At 44.5% G+C, this 16390-nt stretch overlaps 1 protein-coding gene across 2 annotated transcripts in view; it reads left to right on the forward strand.

Annotated features, from left to right (window-relative positions):
• CPA6 (carboxypeptidase A6) overlaps positions 1-16390 on the forward strand; it is a 919575-nt gene that overhangs the window by 687845 nt on the left and 215340 nt on the right. For both annotated transcript variants that reach the window (XM_078687189.1, XM_078687190.1), the window contains exons 4-5: positions 6581-6695; positions 13290-13391. In XM_078687189.1, coding sequence (XP_078543315.1) covers positions 6581-6695; positions 13290-13391 — 217 coding nt within the window. The remainder of the gene's footprint in view (positions 1-6580; positions 6696-13289; positions 13392-16390) is intronic.

The raw sequence follows: 16390 nt of genomic DNA on the forward strand, positions 1-16390 counted from the left end.
TATTTTACCTCTTTCGGCTAAATTCAGATCTCTATTTTGCCTCGTTCCTCTCATTTCTGACGTTTATTTTGCCTCTTTCTGCTCATTCCTGATCTCTACTTTGCATCTTTCTGATTGTTTCTGCCCTTTATATTGTCAGTTTCTGCTTGTTTCCGATCTCTACTTTGCCTTTTGCTGCTCGTTTCTGTTCGTTATTTTGCTTTTTGTCTGCTCATTTTCTGACCTTTATTGTGCCTCTTACTGCTCATTTCACACCTTTATTGTGCTTCTTTCTGCTAATTTCACACCTTTATTTATCCTTTTCTGCTCGTTTCTGATCTCTATTTTGCTGTTTCTTCTTGTTTCTGACCTTTATTTTAGCTCTTGCTGCTTGTTTCTGACCTTTATTCTGACTCTTTCTGCTTGTTTCTGACCTTTATTCTGGCTCTTTCTGGTCGTGTCTGACCTTTATTATGCCTCTTTCTGCTTGTTGCTTTCCTTTATTCTTCCTCTTTCTGCTTGTTGCTGACCTTTATTCTGCCTCTTTCTGCTCATTTCACTCCTTTATTTTGCCTCTTGTTACTCCTCCCCCCCCTGGACTGCATGGGAAGCCTTAAGCCCCTGTGGTCCTTGTTGGCTCCCTGCCTCCTGCGGGAGGCAGCATTGCTGCCGCACGTAAGGAGCTACTGAAAGACAGCTCCATCCATGCAGGAGCAATTCTTTCATCTCTTTCCCTTCCCACTTGACAGCAGGCAGGGAAACAGATGAAAGCTCCCGCCAAGTCACAGCAAACTGCTATGTACCAGGGGTGGGTGCCCCAAGACATAGCAGGAGGTGGCCCTGGGAGATGGTGGTCCCCAGAGCCATGTATAACTCCAGGAGGGGGGCCATGCGGACCTACTCCTTTGTAGTTCATGAGCCGGCCCTGGGGAGGTGGTAGTTCCCGGGGCCAAATATGGCTCTCCACTTTTAAAAATAAAATGTTGGCCCAGGAGAGTTGGTGGTACCCGGAGGCCAGGGGGCCATGAGGCCCTCCACACACAATTTAGCCATGGGTGGTGGTGATCTCCGGGGCACGAGGGTCTGCAAGGGCCCACAATTTATTTAGAATTAGCCCCAGGGAGGTAGCGGCTCCCAGGATCCGGGGAGTCCACACAGCCCCCGTTACACAGTATCAGCACAAGGATGTTAGTGATCCCAGGGGAATAAAAATGCCCAAGGAGGGGGACGCCGTGAGCCCCACTTATTTAACTTTTATGTAAAGCGCATTCCCCCTGGACCTGGCCCACCTGGGGGCTAAATAGTAGAGAAGCGCAGGAGCCAGCCCCTTTTTGTAAAATGTTTTTGGTGAAAGCCCTGGATCCAGCACAAATCATGCGGAAAAATTTAAAACAAAATGCTTATTTGCCCTGATCGAGGTCCCTGCAAGACCCTTTCAACAGACCTAGGGGGTCAAGGTATTCCTATCCCGCCCCCTACTCTTTCTTTGAAGCTTTTTCTTGGGACTCAGCTGAATCCCAAACCCAAGATGGCTGTCAACACTTTCTGCTTGAAGTGTTGGCAGGCAATCACATTTCGGCAGGAGGACTGTTGGATCCCAGGGGATCAGCATCCCTATATTTACAAATTAACATTCCCTTTAAAATCTCAAAAACTACTGAACAGATTTACACCAAGTAACAAAAAAGGGTTCTTTCTGGACCAAGAGCTACCTTTCTTCCACATTTGGTGACATTCCCTCTAGCGGTTCGAGCTGTAATCACAACTAAAATCTTTATGGGAATTAACATGGGAAACACACTTTTTTCACCCTCTCTTTTTGTTGATTCTCGCTTGATGGATCCCCTCAAAACTTTCCATGCGCAACAAGAATCACAGGGGCGCTTTTTGGGAGAAATTTTGTTAAGATTCATCAGCTGGCGCCAAAGATATTGGCAAGTCGAAAAACGCTTTTCCCATGGAAACTAGTCCTAACTATAACTACCTACTGGGGACTGCTGGTAGGTAGGGTAAATTTATATATATATATATACATGTGTGTGTGTGTGCGTGTGTGTGTGTGTGTGTGTATGTAAATATGTATGAGGATGGCATCCCCACACATTTCGTATCCATTTGCACTAACTCCCACTTGGCGACGCATCTACTCACCAAAGCTAGTATAATTCATCCGAATCCCTTGCATTTTCCGGTATCCTACGGTTCGGCTAATCGCTCACCCAGAGCCTGGCAAGCTCCCTGGCCGATGGCTTCCTCACAGACCAGTCAATCAACTCAGTAAACAGTCAACATCGCCGCACTTGCGTCGTCAAATCCCGCCCCTACATAGGACGTGCAGTGCTACATACTGTGCCAGGGGCACGTGCTGGCTCCCGAACATCACAGCCAATGACCAACTGATGAGCAACCCAACGGCCAATGCCATAACACTGAGAACTGTCGCTGGCCCACATAGCCAATTGCAGGCTGACAAAGTGCTTTTCCAACCAATGCTTGAACGCAATGCAGTTTGCTTGTCGTCAGCAGCCAGTGAATAGTTGACAGAAATAATCTCAGCCAATTCTCAAAGAAGAGGGTTCCCATCCAATCCTTGGTCGCTACACTTTTTCCACAGCTAATAAAAACACGTTTCCTTCCAGCTGATAGGTTGTCGATGGTAGGTCATACATTTTGTAGTCTTGATCCGAGTTATTTAGGGACAAAGGGGGCAAGAGGAGCTGTAATGTGCATAAGTCGCCTCAGTCATGGGAACTTCTGGACAGCTGGGGTCATTATTTGTGGTTGAAAGAGCCAAAACGTCACGAAATTACATTTCGCTATGATTTTCTTTCAAACTTTGGATGTGGCGGTAGGAAAAGCCACGTAGTTAGAACATTGTAACTCAAATACACATTTGCGTTACATTTAACCCTGACCCAGAAGCAGGGAACTAACTGTTCGAATGGCTGAGGAGAAGAGAATACGATGCGCTCCGAGACCAGCCGTTTCAACTTCTGTGGAGTCCGCCGACCGGGACACCCGACATGATGCGACTTTAATGTCTCCGCTGATCCCCGCAGCCAAGAGCATGCCAGGACGGACCTCATCAGTCCAAAAAACAGCAGAGGGTCCTCATTTCCATCCTTGATTTCCTTTCGGGTTTCTACACATCCCTGTACCGGTCGGCGGCGCGCTCCCTCCTCCCTGAGAACCCACCGAGGAGAGTATTCCCTGCCACTACAGGGTCTCTGCGCATCCCACTCGCCCCAGGATTCCATCAGCTTCGCCCCGCTTGAGCACATTCCCGGGGGCACACCTCTTGAGAATCGACTGAGGAGAGAACCCCCCGCCATCGTTGGGTCTCCACGCCTTCGACCTGCACTAGAACGCCTTTTGCCTCATCATACCCGAGTCAGAAATCTTACCTGTTTGTGGTTCCCCTTCCGCCCTTCCACTGTGCCCTGATGAAGGTGTAGTCCCGGACGGGACCATACACCGAAACGCGCGTAGGCGCTCTTTCCTATTTAGGAACCCTCAGAACCTACCCGGACCTCGAACCATCGGTCCCCATGTTATCTACAACCATCATCGCTTGGTGCTGTTTGATCTGAGAATGAATGCTGTATGAATGTTGTTGATATGCTAGAGCGGAATCTGAACCACTATTTACCTATTTTTATTATTGTGTTTATTTATTTCGGTGTAGGTTAACCCTCGAAACATATTTATGTATTAGCAAAAAAAGCAGTCCCTTAAATAAATTCATTCCTGAAAAATAAATTTTGATACTAAATGAATAAACCTGTTTGTGTGGTGTAATTTGCCTGGGCTTAGGTGTCTTTGTATTAATATATTTGGACCTCTCCTAGGCCTTTCTGTTCAAATCCATAGGGCAGGTACCCGTTCTGCTTTTGATGGCATCCCCAGGGCCATAATAGACACGGGAGGGGGGGCTGAGTGGCCCCCCTCCAATTAGGAAAAATACCGCCCTGTGGGATTGGGTCCCCAGGGCCTAGGGAGACTTGGGGAGGGGGACCGTATGAAACCCCTCCCCTTTGAAAAAACACAGGCTTAGGGAATGGGGTCCCCAGGGCCGTTTTAAGGCACGGGAGAGGGCCACTGTGGCCCCCCTCTTCTTTTGAAAAAATACAGCCCTGAAGGATTGAGTCCCCAGGGCTTAACAAAGCTCAGGAGGAGGGCCACATGCCCCCTCACCTTTTAAATACATAAGGAATTGGGGATGGGTTAGCAAGGGCTTAATTAGGCTCGGGAGGGGGGTCTTATGCTCATACCCCTTTTTTATTGGTATCACCCCAGAGAATGGGATCCCTTGGGCCTTGTCAGCCTCTTGTATTTGACTCCAAATGGGGTCCCGAGGCCTGAAGTCCACCCTTATGCTGTGCACGGCAAAGGCCATGCGCAGCATGGGGTGGCTGCTTGCTGGGGATTTGACCGCAGGACCTGTTGGGGGTTGGCTTTACATATGGTAATAAAATAGGACTTTACCTTAAAAAACACTAGATCTTCACTGAAAAAAACAAAGGTTAATGTAAAATTATAGTGTGATAAAAAGATTTTTTTATTTTTTTAAATCTTTAGAAATTGGTGTTAAAAACAGGAATGGAGAGGAGCTACGCCAGCAAGATGGCCGCGTAAGCTCCCGGCTCCGCTGACCTCCGCCAGCAGCTTGTATATCCTGCAATTTATCCTGAACTTACACCGGACTCCCGTGCACATGAGGTTTTCCTGACTCTGAAGGTGCAATCCGGAAATTTCCAACTTATCGGGTGACGAAGATACGCCGTGTTTCATTCTCTGCCTAACTCAGCGTGGAAGCCGGGGCCTCGATTTCTAACCCATTCGGGTTGGAGTTGAACAACATCGGCTGCGGGACTTGGGCTGCGTCCGGTCTCCCGAACTGGGACACAATTTGATTGTTTCGAATGGCGATCTCGTGAGCTACCTACACCGAAGACGCTGCAGCGTGACGCACCGGTTGCTGTGGTCCTGGATCCGACGCCCGGAGACTCCGTAAGCCTCCCGGGGGGGACGGTCCTGGGCCCTTCCTAGCGGCGAAGGTGTTGATATTGCAAGGCGGAGAGCGCCCACTGTTGTCATCGGCTTTGTGTGTGCCTGTTGCCCCGGAGTAGTCGACCTCCGGGGTTCCTGTCCTGCTTTGTCACTTCGCGAGAGGGGATGGAGGGGACGGAAGGCACACCATCGCTGCAGACCGTAATGGCCGCCATCGGGGCGCTCCACTCGCAGATCACCGCCACATACCAGAAACTGTCTGTAACAGTGGACAATATCTGCCAGAGACCGGACGACGACTTTTCGGCACGCTATCAGCCAGCTGTTGTACCCGTGGAGCATTGTACGCTTGAGTTTGAGGACCCCGTGCGGAAGCCGGATTTCATGTGCTTTACTGATCCCCGCATAACAGATTGCACGCCTGTGATCATCGTCAGCTTCCCTTGCTTGATCCCTATTCCGCCAAACTTCGACATGGACATTCTTGAGTGCCGCAACAAGTTCTTCAGTGCCTATCGGAGAGACTCACTATCCTCCCACACCTTTCCTCGCCTGCTTTGTGGATATCGTGAACTTTTATCCTTTTTCCGATTCGATCGCATTGACTTGAATTTTTATGAACGCTCTGTTTCTTCCACTGTGGTTTTGGTTTGGGTGACAAGGGCTCTCATGAAGGACCGCACCGGCCAGGGTTAATCTGACTTTTAGGGCTTGATATAATATCTTGATTTGATGCCGGGATTGTGACCTATAATGTACAGGAGTCGGTGGTTTTTACTTTACTCCCTCGGATTGACTATATACTTTGCCGCATACTGTCTTGATTGTGTTTCGGGGTGGTCGCTTCTGGCGGGGGGTAAGGGAGACCGGGAGTGTGTTTTTACTTCTCCTCCTCCGCTTCCTTCCTTCTTTTAGGGTACGTTTCTGGGCGACAGGCACGCTGCTAGTGGGGTAGGCCGTAGCCATTGCAGGGGTGCAGGGTGGGGGGTTAGGGGGGGGTTTGTTATTTTGCCTTTGTTTTGTTCTATGGCTCCTTTTCTCTTTCTTTTTTTCCCCCTGCGGGAGGCTGGCTGTTTATCCTTTACTGATTTCTTATCCATCTGGGTGTCTACACTGGCTCTGATTCTTCTGTACTTCGATGGGTGGGTCATGTGGATGGAATTCGCTCTTGATCGTTAACATGTGGTTTATCCTTTTTTACGCGTAACTATGCTGCCGTCACATGCTTCGTTATACTTGACTGTTGCGAAACTGCGTCTTCTCGCCTATTATGTACTGTATTTTATAGTGTGACACCTGATATCTGTAATGCCGTTCTCGTTTCTTTAATAAAAACTTAAGGAAAAAAATAACAGGAATGGAGTTCCAGCCAAAAACAATTGTGAATGTCTGCTGCAGGCAATACTTCATAATTGGTATAGCTGAACTAAGAAGTCAAATAGAAAACAATGAATACAAATATAAAGGAAATACGAGGCATTGGTTGAAGGGGGCTAAAGTGTGTGTTTTTAAACTCACGGATTTGCATGTGTGTGGTTCTCTATTGATGTCAGCATTTATCTCTCGCTATAACTTGTGCAATTTACTCTAGGGTTCTCATCAAAAATCTACAGGAGGAGATAGAAAAACAAAGCAACCAGGCGCCTGTTCGTAATCGGAGATCGGTGACATCTCATAATTATGAAGTGTACCACTCTCTGGAGGAGGTAAGTGAAGGAGATTGCTGTTTGAATGCAGGTCTGCCTTACTAATGCTCAAATCTACCCATTGGCACCATGAAATTATAAGCCACTTAGCTAGTAAGAGAGCACTGTAAATGGTGTCTAATTTTAGGCGCTGCAAGGGCCTACAGTGGAGTTCTTGTTGATTTCTATTTTGCATCTGCCTACAGGAGATCATCTTTGAGCTCTCATTGTGTATGCAGAGGACTCCTAAAGTTTGGTGTACGTGAAAGCACAATCAACTTGCAAGCGAACACTGGGGCATGTACAATAGCATATTTTGGCATCTAAGTAAGTTAGCCTAGTTCATTATTCATAAAGTGCAAACAGAACAAATGGGAGTAAGCTGCAAGACACATATGCAAAAAAAATAATTAAGCAAACCTTTAATAATATGCAACACATATACCTTAAAACATCCATACGCAAGTGAACATAGATGCATGCAAGCACAAAAAATGCACGTTAGAGTAAGTATCAATGCACATATACAAATACTAAATACAATTTTCAATAAAGAGTTCATGCTCAATAAAAAAACTGAACAGGGAGCAAATTCACATTTTACAAATATTTTTAGAAAAATCTTTTAAAAGGCTGCCAGGCTTCTTCTCTAAAAATTAAACCAGAAGTGTACAGGCAAACCATGATCAGGATTCTCCACTGTGAACACCTGAGATGTCGGAGGGCCCACTTGTGTACATTCTCACTGCCATTAAGTTTGTTTATGGCTGAAATTAAAGAGGGAATTCCACACACTTTCCCACTGAGCCAGTGCTTTTCAGTGAATGTCTTGCCACTGTCCTCATGAAATATCTGAATTGTTCCTATTATCATTAAGAGCAGCACTTCCCTTATGCTGTTCCAAGCTTTGGCATTTTTGTAATCAGGGCTGGACTGACTATCAGGCGTTTTGGAATGCTGCCGAGCTGGGGCTGATTTCATTGATGGGGATTGCTCTTATTCGGACTCTGCACACTGTACCACTGCTAACCAGTGCTAACGTGCTTGGGCTCTCTCCCCTAAACATTGTAATATTGGATCATCCTCAATATGCATATTTAATATACTTAAAAGGCCCTAGTAAAGGCACTTCATGTGCACAGGGCCTGGAAATTAAATGCTACTAGTGGGTCTGCAGCATTGCTTATGCCACCCACTTAAGTAGCCTTCTAACTATGTCTCAAACCTGTCATTGCAGAGCTTGTGTGTGCAGGTTGCACTGCCATGTCAACATGGCAAAATAAAGCTTTTGCCAGGCCCCAACCTGCCCTTTTTATACATATATCACCTCCTAAGGAATAATTGGACCACCAAGAGGGCAAGGTGAAATGTATTAAAAAGGCAGGACATGCCCTTTTAAGTTCTACATGTCCTGGTAGTGAAGAACTCCTAGATTTGTTTTTCATTACAGCAAGGGTTATATCTCCCATAGGATAACATTGGAATTACCTTATTACATTTTCAATCCAAACCCTCCAGCTAAGCCTCAGGTGTCACACACTCCCAGGACCTCTGCAACAAACTCGGCTCCTATTTCCTTCTCAAGATCAAGTCCCTCTACGACAACTTCAATGAACAGAAACAAGACATCGACACCACACCTACCTCCAGCAATGCCAGCCAGCATAACATCTCCGCCTGGACCCCGGTCACCACAGAAGACACTGCCATGACCATGAAGAGAGTACACTCAGAAGCCCCCATGGACCCCTGCCCACTGCACATCTTCCACAGAACCGCCACCGCCGCCATAGCACCATCAGCTCCACTTTTGAAACCAGCACATTCACTGATGACTGGAAACGTGCAGAAGGCAAGCCCTTCCTCAAGAAGCCCCCTGCAGACCCGATGGACCTCATAAACTACAGACCCTGCTCGCTCCTCCCTGTCGCAGCGAAAGTCACTGAGAAGATGAAGAACATCCAGCCCACGAACTTCATCAAAGCGAACTCCATCCTCAACTCCTCCCAAGCCAGATTCTGCAACAACCACAGCCCCAAGATCGCCCTCCTAGCCACCACAGATGACATCCGCACTCTCCTCGACCAGGGCCACGCAGCGGCTTGCATCCTACCAGAGCTCTCTGCAGCCTTCAACACCATCTCCCACCGCACACTCACCGCCAAACTCCACAACGCCGAAATACAGGGATCCGCTCATTCCTCACGAGCCTAACCCAAACTATCAGACTCCCGCCCTTCCTCCCTGAACTCACAGAGATCAGCTGCAGAGTACCCCAAGGATCATCATTCAGCCCCACGCTCTTCAACATCTACAAAGCCCTCCTCGCCACCATTGTCAGACAGCAGGTCACTCTCTTCAAGCAACCCACTCATGCCTACAAATCCCTCCACATCACCGGACCCCAATACCTCAACTAAATAGTCTCCTATGCACACAAGAGAAGCCTCTGCTCTGCCGACCTCGCCCTTGCCGAAACCCCTCGCATCCGCAGATCCAGAACGGGTGGAAGAGACTATTCCTACATCGCGGCAAAGACCTGGAGCGAACTCCCACTCAGCATCAGATGTTCCCCCACTCTGCAAGCTTTCAGGAAAAGCCTTAAGACTTGGCTCTGTGGGTGAAACGGAGCTGCACGATTTTCTGCCTCCCCTAGCGCCTTGAGACCCTCACAGGTGAGTAGCACGCTTCACACATCCCTGATTGATTTATAATTTCCAAATGGGGAGATGTAACTGATTCAAGTTTGTTGTTACTGTAATCCAAATTTAAAATCCTAACTGATGGTGAAGTCAAATTTCGAATTACAATTCTGAAAGTGCCACGTTTAGAAAGTTCTAATTCTAAATACAATCGAGCGACCCAATAATCCCATTGGGACTGGGTATAATCAATCACAAAATATCATTGTCCTTAGAGGAATCATTTCATAGTATTTGTTATTTATAGCATTGTCACAGTAGTGATCATAAGTAAGCTCAAACAGGGAGTTCCTTCATAAACACTGAATTATATAAAGGGTTATTTTATTCAAAAACTTTATAGTATAAATCACAGTCTGGCAACGGACATACTACTGGGATTCTCTATTCATTAACCGTAGTATAAAATCATCTTTTGCTTAAAAATCATATGGAAAACCAAAACACCATATTTGAAGAAATCAAACAGAACATTTCATTTGGTTTACATTCTGTGCAATCAGTACATATATAAGCAAAACGATGTTTATGGGTCGACGTTTCGGTCTCTCTTTGGTCTAAAAGATCCATGAGACCATCTTCAGGACGGTATTGTTGCACATAAGACTTTCTCAAGCTACCGCCAAAGAATACCAGAAGGAGACTTCTCCTCTAGCCTTTTTCTATCCAATAGATATGTCTTCTATACGAATTAAACACATAGACACCAAGCATCTGTTTAATTCATTTTAGAAAGTTGGCATTTTCTTGCTTTAGCCATTTGGTGCCTGTAGGCTGTCTCTGATCACATGACAAGGTGTAGCTGGCAGTTAGGCTTTGTGTATTCCTCCTAGACAGCCACACACAATAGGAGCTTAGGTGTGACTTGATGGGCCATCCTGGCAGGATGGGAAGGAGGAGCTGGGCACATCCTCACTTACACCTGAATAGGTTGTATCCTATCCACACACAAAGGGCTGCATACCCCCCAGTAGTGAGTCTGACCTATGGCAGAAAGGTAGGATCTTGGTACATTTCAGAGGCAGGTCTTTGAAGTTTCCCCCCACTTCAAAGGCACCACTGGGTATGAGTACAGGATCTCAGACACCACCACTTCAGTACACTTCTGGACCTATGGATACTCTGCCAGATACACTGCGCTGCTCAATGAATGCCACTCTGCTGGACTGCCCTCTGCTGGACTCCTGCTTTGCTGTGCTGGTATGCTGCCTGCTGTCCTCTTGCTTGCGTAAGAAGGACTGGACCTGCATCACTTGACCACAGGCTCCAGAGTGACTCCACGGGCTAGCTGCCTGGGCTCCTGATCTGAAGCCTCAGGAACATAACAGGCTTCCAATTCCCACACCTGGACTCTGCCTTCTGTCAGTGTACCCTGCCAACTGGTGCCACCTCTGTCCTGGACCCTCGGAAATGGGGCTAAGGTGCTTGCCAGTGGAATCCACTCATCTCCTCGGCTGAGTCGAGCATCTCCTAACAGAACCGATGCATCGCTGCTGCTGCATTGAGTGGACCCATTGCAAAAGACTTGCATCAACACCACCTTCTGCATCTTGGGACCAGCACATCTCCTTCAGAATTGCTGCTGCGCGAGGCTTTTCCCAGTGCAAGCTCCTTGCATCTTTCATCAACGGTTGCGCTAAAATTACACATTGCAGCTTCACCGCTCAAAAGAAATGACGCATCGCCTCTGTTCTTTGAGATTGAACTTCACATCACAAGCCCCGTTCAACAGGTTCCTCAACGTCAATGTAACAAGACCTCGCACAGCAGCCTCATCGCATCTTATAACCGACACATTGCCTCTGCTGCGCAACACATCTTCAACGCGGATCCAAGCAATGCTTCGCTACCCGATTTAAGGTACTCTGTTCAGCAGACCTAACTGGGTCACTATAGCCGGCCTCACTCTATTGCAGTTGGCCTGAACTTGTGACTTTGTACCGGTCCTGCACAATCAGATAGCTCCAATATCGTTTTTCCTTCTTGGCGCTATTTTTCACTATAAACTTTAAAAACAATATCTTCAATTCTATAAATTGGGCTTTTGTTGTTTTGGTCTTGTTTTGTTTATTAAAGTCAGATCTACTTTTCAAACTTGATGTGGAATCCTTTTCTGTGGTGTTTTCACTGTTTTACTGTTTGAAGTGTTGCAGAAATAGTTTACACACCGTCTCTAAAGTTAAACCTGACTACTCTGTGTCAAGCTACCAGAGGAGGAGCACAGGTTAATTTAGGGTTTGCCTGCCTCTTGGGCTGACTAGGATTTTGGTTGCTGCTTGACCAGGGCTCATACACCAGTCAACCAGCAACCCAATTTGTAACAGTCACCAACAAATATTTACACTGGATGAGTGGAGAAAGTGGGCCAGTATAATCTAGAAGTACTGCCTTAAAAGGGTTTGCTGCCTTAGTGAGTGGTGTCAGTTTAGGCCTTATAATTGGGCATAACTGTGCCAGCTGTCCCGCTTGGCCACCGGTATGCTTTGCTGTTGATGACCACCATTATCATTGCTGTAAAAGGGTAAATGTGGCAATTGCTCCTGAGGGAGTTGAAGTCAGCCTCTTATGGGATGCTTCAATGAGAGATCCATGTTCCCTTTCATTTGTAAGGTATCTCTCACCTCTCTGAAGAGTAGATGCTAAAGGTTTTTCATCAGGTCCCAAGAAATATGTATATTTCTCGAGGTATCTTTTTGGGTGAACTTTCAAATGTTAAAGTATTTCACCCCCTTGTCCATGACTGTATTACCTTCTTCTCTATCTCAGTCCCCTGCTCCTTATTCAATGGCTTTCCTTCCAATATCGTGTGCTTGTCACACCCCTGGAGCATAGCTTATTTGCATTAATTCTGATTGGAAGACTTGTATCCAATGCAGAGTTGAGGGGACTATTTTTTCAGTTGTGGTTTTGCACTCCGTACTAGTGCATTGCTTTACTCTCTCCCTCTTTGCTCACAAAAATTTCAACAGATCCCCAACCCCAGTTTCATTATTAGTTTTGTACTCTTTATTTTATAATGTTGCTTCTTTGATTGTCAGAAGCTACTCATTTGCTTCTCATTGCTCTGTTTCCTGCACCCTCTTCTTTTTGATTATTCCTTCTTTTTTAATTTTTGAAGGCCTCACACTTCCAAGCTGCTGCTGGGCTGTTTGCTGTTGGGCCTGCGCTCACTGCGCAATCTGCGTTATCATCTTCGCCCACCTCAGGGCCACCTGCACCCTGCTTTCTTAATTAACTTTTTCCTGAAAGCCTAGTATTTGCACAAGGATACCAGCCTACTAAGTGGAGAATATGCTTCCTGATTTTTTTAAATGTACCTTTCCAAAATAACTGTCAGCCACCTTGAACAACTCAATTAACAGTGAAGTAAAAAGGTGGCTATCACGTATACGCGTACATGCACGGCAGCAATCAATTGAATTATATTTATCTTGGTTTAATAAAAATCATTCCAAGTTGGCTTCCGCAATTGTGCGCTCACACATGCTAGCTGTCCTCTAATAATCTAAAAGCAAAACAAAAATCAATTCAAAATGGCAGCCGTGCCTGCATGGGCACTCAAGGACAGCGGTCATCTGGCAAAAAAACATTGTCCAAACAATAGGGTTCATATGAGAACCCTATTGGCTTTGTGAATTCTTGTTTTGTAATGAATCGTCATGTGTTGTCTATGATGAGTTTGACTTGGTAAAAATAAAAAAAGCCTCATTGCATTTTTGCCAAATATATTGCGGATGGGCTGCTCTTTTTTCAGTTAACTCCTGAATGAATAGATTGGTGTGTAAGTCTGACTCCAACACATATACTCTAACAAAATAAAGCAATACTATTAAAGACCTTCCTAATGTATTTCTGCTCCATTTGTTTGAACACATTGTTTATAATAAATGGGTCTTTTTGTTTGTGCTTTCAGATCCAAGCCTGGATGCACCAGATGAATAAAACCCACAAAGACCTCATCTCCATGTTTTCCATTGGAAAGTCCTATGAAGGAAGGCCCTTACTTGTGCTAAAGGTAGGTAAGGACAGGGTATCATTCGCATCCTCTGACGCACCATTACGCACCTATAACTGTTCTTTAAAATACTATATAACTGCCTAGAAGAGTAGAACAATTATTCACTGCCCTGCGTCCTGTTTTTACCCTGGGAAACACTCAGACCCTAGATAGCTGGTATCCCCCTGTCCTTGGCAAAAGGCTCTTTCTACCCCTCAGTGAAGGGCGCCATACCACGTGTGTCAGGACCCTGGTAGGGCATTAGTTTTGATTCTCTTCTTTATAAAGTTTTATTCTTTCGAAGCCCTAAGGGTTTAAAAAACAGATTAATGCAATTAACCCGTATTCTGGATCTAATAGGACTTTTCTGTACCGTGAATGGTGCCTTTGTAAGCACTGACAGTCTCAGCATTGCCACAAGCATAGCCTGTGGGATTTTCTTCCATATCGTCCTCACCTACACTGCCCAAAAGCAGTTTCCCTTCCACAGGCCACTACCTGTCCAAGACATGTATTATCAGCCCTGTCTATCTTTCAATGGCAGCTGGAGATGCCGCCTCCTTTTCCTTTATTTCTCCTGCTTCCCATAAGGACACTCGTCTCCATGTCAAATGCTGCCCACCAGAGTCACATATGCCTGCCCTCTCCCATGATACCGCCCTGGCATGTCTTCTGCAGACAAACTTCCCTCTCCTCAATCCACCATGGCCAACCTCTCCCTCTAGAGTTTTAAAACACCAATATGAAATGATGAACAAGCCTGTTCATTGTCAGAAGAACTTGTTTATTTTCATTGCTCTCCTTAATGCATGACAATTTTGAATGTACAACATCATCTCATAACACGTCTCTACTGAGATTTTTTTAAATATTTCTTTTTCCTTTAATGATCCCAGTTGTTTAAGTATGAATTTTCATGATTCTAAAGGGACCTGTAATAATTTATCCTTATTCTTGACAAGGTTAATACGATTTTTTGTGCTTTTAACAATCCTGCTAATTTGGCTCACTCCAGGATGGAGTGCAGAGAATGTTTGAATCCTACTGATGATGCTTTAATATCCAACATCAAGACCCTTACTCTCTGGATTCTTTGGGAGATCTCCCTCTTTGTAAAATCTGGACCCTCATGTGAACCTTGTTCAGCGAGTATCCTACACATGGCTTTGAGAAAGCAAGTGGCGCCTTCAGTCCTTCGTTATTGGAAACACACTGTTTACACAAGCATCTTTAAAAAAAAACGTCAGCTGACCCAGGTGCGTTTGCCAAAGTTTAGGCCAGTTTCATTTTTGCCTGTGCCTATTAAAACGTTCTAACATTTTGTCTTAATTTTAAAAAAAATTCTGTTTAAGAGTTTTAAATGAATTTTCAAGGAGAAACAAAAAACCAAAAACAAAAAAAACATTATCAACCAAATGAACATATTACAAATAATACATAACAATCGATAAATAAGTGAAGGATGAAAAAGTAACAGAGGAGAAGAAAAAAAAAGAAAAGGAGAAAGAGGGGGAAGGGAAATAAACAGAGAACAGAGATAAGAAGAAAATGTAAATGCATAAAAATCGAGATAGGAGAATAGTAAGAAGAAATAGGTTAAACCTCAGGTGCACGTGTAGAATGATAAGATGTAAAAGGTAGCCAGAGAAGATCAGATTTAATTTTCTGAGAGAGAATAGAAGAGGAAACATTAGCAATTCTGTGTTCATCACAAATATAGTTTCACCAGCTTAATGAGGATAACTTAGAATTATCTTTCCAACATGACAAAATAACTTTGAATGCTAATGCAATAAATAGGTCAAACAGCAGAGCAATAGGGGTGGAATCATCCAAATTAGGTGAAGATGAACCTAGAAAAACATTTTGCAAAGATAACAGAATATCACATTACAATTTTTTCATGCATTTAGACCAACTAGATTGCCAACATGTCAATACATTAGAACACTCATAAAGTTGATGCCTTAAGGTGCCGGTTGATTCAGAACAAGACCAACACAAGGGCGAGGAGGTAGGGGAAAACTTGGATATACAAACAGTAGTAATAACAGCGCTATTGTAAACAAAATAGAGAGATTGAGTTATACGAGCAGCAATAGAAATTTTAAATAACTTGGACCACAATTTATGCCAAACAGAGACAGGAAGTGATAAAGATAAGTCTGTTTTCCAGGCTAGTCCTGTAAGAGATTTAGGTCGTCCAGTAACAGGCAATAACAATAACTTATAAATGTGAGCAGCTTTAGGTTCTTGAGAAATACTATATAGCGGTGTAGGTGGAATAAGTGAGGGAGAAACAATAGCGAAATTATGAGAGGCTAAGTAGGATTGCAAAGCTGTAGAAATTAAAAAGTATTCATGGAGGAATGTGCCAGGTAAATGACAGTGCAAATGTAATTCAGGGACGGGAATAACAGAATTTTGGTGAATCAATTGATGAATAAAAATAATTCCCTTCTCCTTCCAATGTTTGTAATAAAATGATTTACGTTTATATTTGAGAAATGTATTATATCAGATAGTAGATAGTGTATAAAGGACATGAGGCACAATCATCATTTTAATAGTATCTAATCTACCCCACCATGACAAGTTAAGAGGGATCAGGGAAGTAGGCGTGACTGAATTTTGGTAGTTAGTGCATTAAACGTGTATCTAATTGTGATACATAAAGTAGCAGAAAACCAAATACCAAGGTATTTAATTTTTGTGGAACACCAAGTAAAATTAGTATCATTAAACATATACTGGTAGTAGAGAGAATTCAAAGGTAATAATTCTGTTTTAGAAAAGTTCAATTTATATCCATAAATACGGGAATATAACTGAACCTCATCCAAGAAAGGAGGAAGGGAGGTATGGGGATTAGACATATATATATTAAGATATCGTCAGCATATGCTGACATTTTGGTTTCTATGGAATTATGTGTAAAGCCAGAAATTAGTGTATTAACATGAATACGTTCAAGGAAGGGTTCAAGACATAAAACAAATAACAAGGGAGAAGGAGGA

Source organism: Lissotriton helveticus, chromosome 4_1, assembly GCF_964261635.1.
Source record: "Lissotriton helveticus chromosome 4_1, aLisHel1.1, whole genome shotgun sequence".
Taxonomy (NCBI): Eukaryota; Metazoa; Chordata; class Amphibia; order Caudata; family Salamandridae; genus Lissotriton; species Lissotriton helveticus.